Here is an 11,416-nt window from a genome sequence, read left to right on the forward strand (position 1 = left end):
TCGTTTGTTATGAATATCACTGCTCTATTTTGTGTCTGTTCCAGTTTCTTAATGTTTTCTTGAGTTGAGGGGTCCCAAACAGAGGATGCATATTCTATTATTGGCCTAACCAAGGTTAAATAACATTTTAGTTTTATGTTCTTATTTGATTTATAGAAATTTCTTTTAATAAACCCTAATGCTTTGTTTGATTTTTTGATAGCTTCATCAATACGAGAATTCCATGACAGTTTTTCATTTATTATAACACCTAGGTATTTTGCGTTTTTAGTCTGTGTTATTGGTCATGAATAAGATAAGTGGAATTAATTTGTTTTAGTTTTTTTTTTTTGTTACTCTTAATAACTGACATTTTTCTGAGTGATTTTACTAAAGGTGTTACTCTAGTCAAATGTGAATATTCGTTAGTTATAAATCTCACTGCTCTATTTTGTGTCTGTTTCAGTTTCTTAATGTTTTCTTGTGTTGAGGGGTTTTGTAAACTGGATGACAGATAGAATATATCTCAGATATGTCAGAAAACTCTTATTAAACTCTGGGCGGTAAGCACGTATAACCCGTCCTGCCTTACCCACCCATAAATTCTTCAAATAAGAATGCGAAAGAGCAATTTTTTGTGTATTAAAGAGTCTCAGCCGCTGCTCACTGACACTGTCTAGCTGATTATCTTGTACACGATGGTGGAGGGCCCAATGTAAATGTGAAAATAACTCGTTTTAGAAGTGATCAAGTTAGAGTCACAGTGACATTGAGTTTATGTCGCCCAATGGAAAACAAATATTACTAAGGCTACAGGAAAAAAAACAACTGCAATATTGATGAAAGATTCCGGGGGAGTGCAAGGAGGAGAAAGCGGGGATAATAGAACCAATGATAGAGACAGTCAAAGTGGCCTTGCCCGTTTTATACGACAATATAAGAAGCGACATTTTGTTTAACCCAGGTGTTGGTTTATCGAAACACTTTTCTTGTTGTTATGGGAAAGTGTACATTTTTATTTTGACTACAATAACTTGAAGTACTTTTCAGACGAGTTTCAAAATGACATGCTTACTCACAATGTTCTCGCAGACAGTTTATCGCGTACAAGTCATAACTCACATTTATCGCTGACAATTTATTGTGCGCAATTCAACGTGGAACAATTTATCGCCATACGTTTTATGCTACACAATTCCTATCGCAGCCGTTTCATCGACATTCAAGTCTTCGTTTGTCAAATCTGTAGTTAGCTGTGGCACACATTGACCGATAGGATCACACGATAAGCTAAGAAGTGAGTCTATCAGTAGGGCGAATCAAACTTTCTATTGATTTATACTTAGTGCAGACTCGAAGGTGAAAAGAAGTACAATGTTCCAGACTAGGAAATTGGCACTAGTCTTTGGATGAAGGGGGCGTTTTTGTTATTGTCATCCAGATGAGGTGATCTATATTGATTTCATCAAGTGGAGTGCATTAGCCTTAGACTACATTGCTTACCGAGATCCGGAGGCAGGCCAATATGTTGCTCTAACATAATGTCGATTTACATATTTAAAATACATAATTCAATGTTTTATACTGGGGATGATAAAAGTGAATATTTTAAATCATCACAATGATCAGCAGTTCGAGTAAATGATATGACATGAAATTCTAGCTTCAGAGTCAGAGTGCGTTGGTCACTTGGTTACACTTTATAAGAGCACATAGAAAGTTAGAACCAATAGCTTTGAATAGCACAAGGTGAGTAAGGAGCTAAGGAACTACAATGAATAGTCTCGTTGATAATGTGTTAGTTTAGACAAGCATAGAAGTTCACGTTATTTTAGCGCTGACATTTGGACACATTGTAAGACTATTTCTGGAAATGCTACATATGAGATAGAGAGAGGGTGAGAGGAGGGTGTTGAAGGGAGAGAGAGAGAAAGGGAGAATTGATATAACTTCATTTAGTTCAGGTTTTGTGTGTTGGAAATATGTTTTAAAATAAATGCTTAATCATTGTAGCCCTAAATTTTTTTTTACAAAGCTTATATCAGATCAACTCACTCTGTGTGTGTGTGTGTGTCTGTCTGGCCATAAGATTGTACACGTTATTTATCTGACACCCAATCTCGGATCATTACACAATTATTTCTTTTACTTGATAACACAAGCATCAACTTTTACCCCAATTAGTTAATTAACTATTGGTAATAAATTACTTAGTTTGGTATCTCAAACAATGGAAATAAATAGTACTTGACTGAAGTGGTGGTATAATATAAATTAGCCCTCTTTCCAAGGGAAAGAAATAGTACTTGACTGAAGTGGTGGTATAAGCTGAATTTGTCCTCTTATAGATTTGGTGCCGAGGCTTATTACAAATTTAATTACACGACTGATCCAAACTAATTGATACACTTAATATGAGCTTTGTTGTTTTTTTTTTAAATATTTTTTTTTTATTTTGCTTGTTTTGTTTTGTTTGTTCCAAGATTTTGGAAGTTTCTTCAGCAATGAAAATTATGCCTAGTAGGGCCTATATGTCCTAGCCAAAATCTCTTGCAGGACGGCAGGGGATGCAAGTGGCAGAGCTCAGATCTATATATAATGTATAAGCATTAGGTGCAAAAAAATGTAAAAAATTTAAAGTTTAGTTATCTTTTTTTTTTAATGTGGACTTCAATAAAAGCAACATTTTTATGTGCAGTTAATTAAATTTTCCCATAAGTATATCTCTTTTCTTTTTAAATTTATAACTTTGTTTTTCATCAAATACTATATTTTTAATGATTTTTTTTTAAAACAGATTCTCCCTTTATGGGACTGGACCCAAATATATCATTCCAGATGTTGGTTTGAGAATCCTCTGTATACTCCAAGTGGCCTGCAGTTGTCAGATTGCGAGGTACGTCACTCATTAAAGTAGAATAGTAAGGCTGTACATATTTTAGTGTGAACACTTTATACAAAGTGTCCCTGAACTAGATGTATATGACATTCCAAAACTATATGCCTCGATGATGTCTAAGATAAAATATATAGAAACCACCTTAATAAGTAGGCCTCTTAATCCTTTCAACAAAATTGCATTTAATAGTGTAGGCAAATTGAAATAGTTAACTTTGCATCAAATAAAAAAACAATAATTAATACCAGTTACCGTTTAGTGGTATTGACTTTTAATTCAGGCTTGTTATAGACTTCATTATAAAAGGGACTAATTATTATAGCTGTCCACATTTAGGTGTTAGGTATGTTTCATTCTAATCTGTCCACCTATGTGGTTTATAGCTTTATTTGTTTTCAGGGGCAATTATTTCTGAGCATTGTAAAATATCTTTCATCATATATTTTATTTTTAAACTGACTCTTGATCTTACTTCCTGTGTCTAGACACATCTTGTGTCAAAACAAAATCTTTTGTTTTCTTTAGATGTCTGTAGTGAGATAAAAAAAAAAGATAAATTCTCTATCCTCATTCTTCTTTTTTTTTTTTAAATCCAGGTTTGTGAGGCTTTCGATGCAATAACAAAAATTAAGGATGTGACCGGTGAGCATTTATTTGAGGAATACATCCACACAGATCTTCCGGTCATTATCAAAGATGGAGCCAAAGATTGGCTGGAGACCAAAAATATTTCCATTCGTACACTTGCAGAGGTACAGTCTACTATAGCTCATCATTTTAAAACTATAGAATGTTTTCAAAAATTAGTTCACTTATTAAACTATACATTAGAGGTTATAACATATAGAACAAAAACAGCAACAGAAAATAATTAATTGTTAAATGTGTCAAACATAAGCTTGCAATGAGAAAAAATGTCATGATTCAATTATGTGACATGGTCATGATATGATCTCCATTAAATAAACACTATGACTATATCCGCCCCCCCCTCCCCCTTTTTATTGCTTGTAGGCCTATATCACCTAGTCAACTTAACTGTACCATTAATATGCAGTAATTTACTTTTCAGTACTAAATATCTTCTTTACTTCATTTACACACTCATAATACAACAAAATATATAGTCTCTTTCATACAATTAAAGTAGTTAGAAGGATTATTGACAACCTTTTCCATTAACACTTTAAGAGTACCATGCCTAAAATTTCAAACATAATCTTAATTAGCTCAAACTTTAAACTTGATACACAGGAATGGCTTTTATCTTGCAGGCCTAAATAACATTGTTTTCTGTCTCTTCCACTATTTAGATGTATCAAGGAAATCTAGGACAGTATGAAAGTTGTCATTGGTCTAGCAATTTGAAAAACTTAGATCACAGACAGCTGTTGAAAATGTTTATGAACAAGAAAATCGATAAGTTTTACGCACAATGGTGAATATTCATTTATTTTTGTTTCTTAATTTAAAAAATCCAAGTTTTGTTTTAAATCTGAATTACTAGAGGAGGGGAAGAGAAAAGATTATCTACATGAGGATATACACTTCATTTTTAAGCTTTTGCATTCTTTTTTACTTTTAGCTTGCACATTTGACTCTGAATAGACTGTGTTGAGATTTATTACTATTATCCTTAGATTCCTTACTCTAACTGGCAGTGAGCAGAACCAAACTGAAAGGGATAAAAAGTTTAAATGATAGATCTAGTTCTAGTGTTTTAATACAGTCTCTGAAAAAAATACATTCAGCATTGATCTGAACAGCCCAACTACTTCTGCCTTCATTTTAGCTTTACATTCTTTGTACAGACTAAATACCATCCAACCAATGGAAACATAAAAGTGTGAAACATTGGGGGAAATAAACATTACAAAGTTTAAAAATATCAGACATTTGACCCATCATTAATATCTTTATTTACTACATGCATATTATTTACAGTATGTGATTTCTTTTGTTTTATGTAGGTCCTAGATGCTTATTTAGTAACACGCAATACAAAAAAGATTACTTCTAAAACAACAACACTTATCTAAGGGAAAGAACTGCTTATTACTGCCATTAATCTAAAAATTAGTACTAATTGACTAACTCATTTTGGTTTTTGGTTTTTATTGATTCATGTATTGTCATTGACTATGAATAATTAAACAAAATTTCAACATTATCCAAGATTGGAAAGAGGGAGAAAAAATGTTACAAAATGTTATAAGGGGATTAAATCCATATATACATCCACATCTTTTATTAAGTAGCATTTATTCCCCTTATTTTGATATTAAACTAAATAATTAATAACCAATAATTAATTTTTTTATTAATTCATGTTTAGTCAGGTACAATGAATAATTGTGTAAAGTTTCAACTTGATCAGAGAATGGGAAATGGGAGAAAAAACATGTTCAAACATTTTACCAGACAGACAGACTAACTAGATTTTACTTTAAATAATGCTTGATAAAGCAAACAGAACACTCACTCAGCAAAATAAAAAAAAGTAATATTGCATTTAAAAGTATAAATCAGTGTTTCCCAAACTTTTTCCTTAACAGAACACTTCACATATTTTGTGTATTTACCTTAGCATAACACTTTGCTTATTTTTTTTAGAGAGATTTATTCACCTACTAGTTTATTAGTCCAGTAGTTTGTGGAACACCTATTCAGGCCTATTGGAACACTAGGGTTCCGTGGAATACAGTTTGGGAAACACTGGTATAAATATATAAATACCTTTAAAATTGTTTGCTTCAACATAAAGGCTTGTAGTGTGAATTAAGATAAAACTGTTTGCATTTTCAGGCAAAACTGTCATCACTCTGCAGCCAAGACATTTCGGGCTCTTTATCAAAGGCCATACTTTTTACCACCTTCAGTGGCGCTGTTACCTACCAGTTGGATCTCAGTATCCTCCAACTACAGCAGCAAACTTTTTAAACAGGTGATAACACTAATATAAGATGTACAGCGACTGACATAGACATATTTTTACCTGACAAAAGTAGATCTATATGAAGGGGATGAGCGTTAGGTGCAGAAAAATGCAAAGCAAAAAATATCTTTTAAAATACAGTTAGTAGTTTAAAAAAAACAACAATGTCAGGGTTAGGGAGGATTTTCAGATCTAGGTGCAAATCTAAAAAATTACTTCAAGAAAAGACTAAAAAAGTCAATGACAACATTTAGGGAATTTACAAATTGCATCAAATAAATATAAAAAAAAAAAAAAAATATTTAATTATTTATATATATAGTTCTGTTATTCTTACACACACATACATGTGCACACACACGCGCACATATATATATATATATATAAATATATATATGTATAAATATAAATATATATATATATATATATATATATATATATATATATATATATATATATATATATATATATATATATATATAATGAGAGAGAGAGAGAGAGAGAGATATATTACAAAATAAAAGAAGATATGTATTTAAAAATAAAATCAAAACTTATCTAATTCCATGTGGTTAATGAGTCCATAATCATATAAGCATTTGGTTACAGGTTGATATGTCCTATGAGCTAGTATTGTACATCCAAGTCAAAGGTCAAAGCCTTGTTAGACTGCAGCTGGAAGATGCCTGCTATGACATATGCACTTCATTTGAGGAAATTTTGCAAGAGGGAGAAATATGTGAGTTTTATTAGTATAGGCAAATTAGACATTTGATGACTTTATTCTATATTCTGTTGAAATAACATTAAAAACAACAAGGTTACTAAAGACAGTTTGTGTGGAAACACAAACTCAAAATCGGCCCCCGAAGTAAAATGTTTTACATAATTCGGATAATCCTTCAGAGTTGAAGCTAGTTTACTTCCTAGTCCAAACCTCCCGCAGGACGACGGGGGATGGGAGCAGGCAGGGTTTGAACCTTCGATCGTCGATAAATCCAAACGACAGTGCAGCGCGCAAACCGCACGACCAGTGGTCCACCCAGGTAGGCTTCAATATTTTCAGAAAGAACATCCGAATGAAATTATATCAAAGACAAATGAGAGATAAGAATGGAGAAAGAAGGTTAACAGATTTTGTGTAGTGCCCTAACCGTCCCGCAGATCAAAGGATACGTGAAAGTGAATGTAAAGTTAGATGTGAACCTGGCCTAACTAGTTTGTGGTCTATAGGGCAGATGATGTAAAGTTCATCTGTCGTTGTGGCCTACGGTTAACGAGGGTGTCATGTAGCCAGCACAACGACCAACCGCCTTTGCTTTTCCTCAACTAATGTCAGGTACCCATTAGAGCTGGGTAGACTCAGAAGTTGAAAATCCCAGTCTTCACCAGGATTCGAACCCGGGACCCTCGGTTCGAACTAAATAAGTTAATTTCTTTGAAAAGGCTCAATCTCATTTTCAAATTCTCAAAACAAAAAAAAAAAAAAATTTCCGCTATATAAAAAAATGTTCACGAAAATGATGTTTATAAGATTAATATTCGTCTTAAATTAGGTGTAACATATAATGCATACTAATTAGCTTTTTCTTATAAAAAACTTCTTGCATAATTGATTTTTAAAAATTAGAATTTTCGCTTTCAGGAAAAAAAAAAGTAGCCGTTGCATCAGAACTTTGAATGGTCTAAAATATTGTGAAGTCGGATTTTCAATATCTCTTCTAGTTTACGAGATCTAAACGGGACGGACGGACAGATGTCTTTTCCCCTTTCGGGGGCCGCTAATAAAGGAGACCTAATTTAGTCTTACTAAAACTTTTAAGATAATCAATGAAGTCATAAGGACTTCACCCTATATAAATACATGACAAGGTGTAAACAGACATTGTCAAAAAACTTTAAAAAGAGCCCCTAATGACAGATACCCATTAGAGCTGGGTGGACTCAGAGGCGTCCAAAGTGTTTTGAAACAAACAAAAAGAAAGAATGATAAATAGAAGTAGATCTAAGTTTTCAAAATAAGATGTTTGAATTAGATAAAATTCAAACATCTATCTTCTCTTGCATGTTTAATTTTTTGGCCCTTTTAAAAATGAGGTTCTCTCTTGACTTTCTTAATTAAAGATCTCTAAATACATTTTCAGGGGGTGTGGTGGATGAGTGGTTAAGTGCCTCCCTTGGTCAAGACTGGTATTTTGAATTTCAGGATTTTTAGGGTGCCCCTGAGTCCACCCAACTCTAATGGGTATTGACTCTAGTTGGCAAAAGTAAAGATGGTTGGTCACATGACACCCTGCTCATTAACTGTTGGCCATGGAAACAGATGACTGTATCTGCTCCATGGATCGCAAGGTCTGAGGGGAAACTTACTTTTCATATATTTGTGTGAATGTGAGTACTCTTGTGTGCAAGATAGAGTTTATATTTTTTGTTCTCAGAACATTTCGCTGAAATTTTGGTGAAATCTTATCTTCACTCCTCAGTGATTACAACCAACTATCTCTGGAAACTGTTATACAAGCCAGGAGTTAGGGATGAAAACATTGCTGTCGTATTGGCTGGACGTGTGGACCACTGAGCACTACACATAATCTTGTATAAATGCAGCGTTACTTCAACAGCTTAGATGACATCAATGACTAAAACAAAGACATTGTGGACTACAGTTCAAGCTGTTAAGGGCAATCTCTATTAGAATTAGTTTTTTGAAATGGTTTATGAATTCCATTTGACATGTTGCTTACTCTTGATTGTATAATATTGTAAGATGTGGTTGCTTTGTGAAGAAAGTCAAGCCGAGATATGGATGTTTTCTGATCAAGTTTTTTTTAAGGGTCAGCAAGGTACGAATTTAACTATCTGAAACATTCTACTTATATACTGTAACTATGATTGAGTGACTTGACTGATTTGAAATATTAATTGAACATGTGAAACATTTAGTTCGAAACCTATCTCATAAGTACACCTACAGTGGCCAAACTGGCATTGTAAGGGAAGAAATTCTCCCCTCCCCCCCCCCCCCTCCAGTGATCTTTAGTGAATAACTTTTATTCCTTTCTATATTATTGTGTTTTTCTTTTTTTTTTTATGTGAAACTTCAGTTTGTCTTTTTTTTATTGTTTATTCATATGGTTATATAAAAAAAAGAATAAATGTTTGACTTTTTTTTTTTTTTTGGTTGAGTTGTACTAACAAAATTACCATGAAAATAAAATAAAAAATAAGACATTTTAGTTGTGATGCCAAAAGTCATTATCTTTCTTTTGTGTAAAACTTCATTTTGTCTTTTTTTTGATTGTTTATTAATATGTTTTTTTATTGGTTGAGTTGTACTAACAAAATTACCATGAAAATAAAATAAAAACAAGCCATTTTTGTTCTCTTTTTTATTTTTTGGTTAGATACATTTAACATGTACATATTATAGTACAATAAAAAGATAAATGTAATCATTTCAATAGTTTGAATTATATGAGAGGAGACAAAATTAAAAAAAAATGTTAGAGTTATATAGCTTTAATAAATGCAAAACAAAAATGTAAATACTGATTGCTATATCTGTATATCACTGGGTACATGACATGATACCAACATGCACATAGGTGAAAAAATTATGTTTACATTGTAAACATTCATATATATGAATATTTTATATAAAGTCAAACTTTATATTGAAGAGTATAAAGAAAAAAAAAAAATGTCATATAATGTCATATTCACTTCCCAAATATGTGTACCTTTGTGTTTGTTAATTAATATCAGTATTGACAAATGTATACCAAGTAATATTCAAAATTCAAAGAAAAAACAAGCAAAATAAAAAAAAAGAAATACTTAAAAAAAAAAAAGCTTATATTAAATGTATCAATTAGTTTGAATCATGTAATTAAATTTGTAATAAGCCTGAGATGACAATCTATAAAGGAGACTAATTTAGCTTTTACCACCACTTCAGTCAAGTACTATTTCTTTTTCTTGTTTGAGATACCAAACAAAATAATTAATTACCAATAATTAATTGTTTAATTTTTTAAATTGATTCTTGTGTTGTCAGGTAAAATAAATAAATTGTGCAAAATTTCAGTTTCATCCGAGATAAGGTGTTGTAGAAATAATGTGTACAAATTTTTGGCCAGATAGACAGAGTGAGTTGATATAAGCTTTGTAAAAAAAGTGAATGATAAACTAAAGTAATGACTTTTAATCTATCAAGCTCAAATAGTGCCAAGTTTTGATTTGTATGAGCTTTTAAACATTATTTTCCTGCAGTCAGAACACATGTCTTATAGTCTCATCCATCAAAGTCAAAATTTATTAGACTTGACTAGAAAGTTAAAACACTTTTCAATAAGCCTGAGTTCACAAGGTTTGCATGTAATCCTTGTGTATATATATATATATATAAATTTATATATAGAACAATAACACTAGAAAAAAATAACATCATCACCATAAGCACCAAAAAATTGAGCTAATAAAGTAATACACAGAGTTTCTCTCAATACTCATGATTAGATTAATGGCTAGAATTATAGCTGATGAATGGTCGTACTTGAAGAAAAACAACATTATAATAATCACAGTACAAATAATTTCTGCATACGGATCTTACGGATAATAAAGATTATTATTATTATTATAAATCTATCCATATGTGATAATACCCCTACCAACAATATAAATTAAAAAGCTTTGATGTCTCTCGAAAAGCAAAATAAAATAAAGTACTCTTTTTACTGTTCCTTTCAAACTAGCAAAATAAGATTCTCTCTACAATCAATATTAATTTATTTATATATATTCAAAGAGCTTAGTATCTATTTCCATTTTATTTTTCCAGAAACAACCACCAATGATGATACATAATTATACTGTCCCATTAAAATTAAATTAATTGATTAATTTTGTTTTTAAGCTTTACCAAATTTAATGTCAAATAGCAGGAAACTTTAACAATATAATATTTTTTACTGATAACTATTACAATTTCAAATTAAAATTCTAAATAACATTACAATAAGTTTTACCTAAATATAAAAAAAAGCAACCATACTAAGTATTTTTATATTTTACAAAGTAGTAGGCTGAAAATCATTTGAAAATGAAAACATTTGAACATTGAAAAAGTATAGCCTATTATTCTTTACATTATATATGTATAAAAGGACTATTAAGGATATAGTGACACAATCATAGATTATATTGAATTATTAAAAGTGTATAAATGAAATCAATTCATTAAATAAGCTCAACATTAGCAGTAGAGTAAGAATGCTTACAAATCACAATTTCACAAGAACAAGGTGGCTATAAAAAAAAGATTTAAAGTTTTAAGGCAGTAAGACCTTAGCCATTTCAGTTCAAACAAAAAAAAAAAAAGAATTATATGTATACATTGTATTTGCCATGGTAATGTAAAATGTTATTGTGTAACATTTAACAGAAATAAATGTTTTCTTTAAATAAATTATTTTCAGCAAAATTGACTTTATGTAAAGAGGAATATATATCTAAATCTTAAAACTAAAAAAAAATAAATAAATAGTGGATTCATTCACAAGAACAGAATCTTACATTAAACTTTTAGTAAGTAGTGGATG

At 31.1% G+C, this 11,416-nt stretch overlaps 1 protein-coding gene across 1 annotated transcript in view; it reads left to right on the forward strand.

The window, feature by feature from the left end:
- The window catches only part of LOC106080200 (uncharacterized), a 29,611-nt gene extending 20,564 nt beyond the window's left edge, over window positions 1-9,047 (forward strand). The window contains exons 2-7 of the mRNA XM_056023604.1: window positions 2,777-2,875; window positions 3,475-3,630; window positions 4,192-4,316; window positions 5,684-5,822; window positions 6,423-6,552; window positions 8,297-9,047. Coding sequence (XP_055879579.1) covers window positions 2,777-2,875; window positions 3,475-3,630; window positions 4,192-4,316; window positions 5,684-5,822; window positions 6,423-6,552; window positions 8,297-8,391 — 744 coding nt within the window. The 3' untranslated portion in view covers window positions 8,392-9,047. The remainder of the gene's footprint in view (window positions 1-2,776; window positions 2,876-3,474; window positions 3,631-4,191; window positions 4,317-5,683; window positions 5,823-6,422; window positions 6,553-8,296) is intronic.
- Window positions 9,048-11,416: the final 2,369 nt, after the last annotated feature.

This window comes from Biomphalaria glabrata, chromosome 3 (genome assembly GCF_947242115.1).
Source record: "Biomphalaria glabrata chromosome 3, xgBioGlab47.1, whole genome shotgun sequence".
Taxonomy (NCBI): Eukaryota; Metazoa; Mollusca; class Gastropoda; family Planorbidae; genus Biomphalaria; species Biomphalaria glabrata.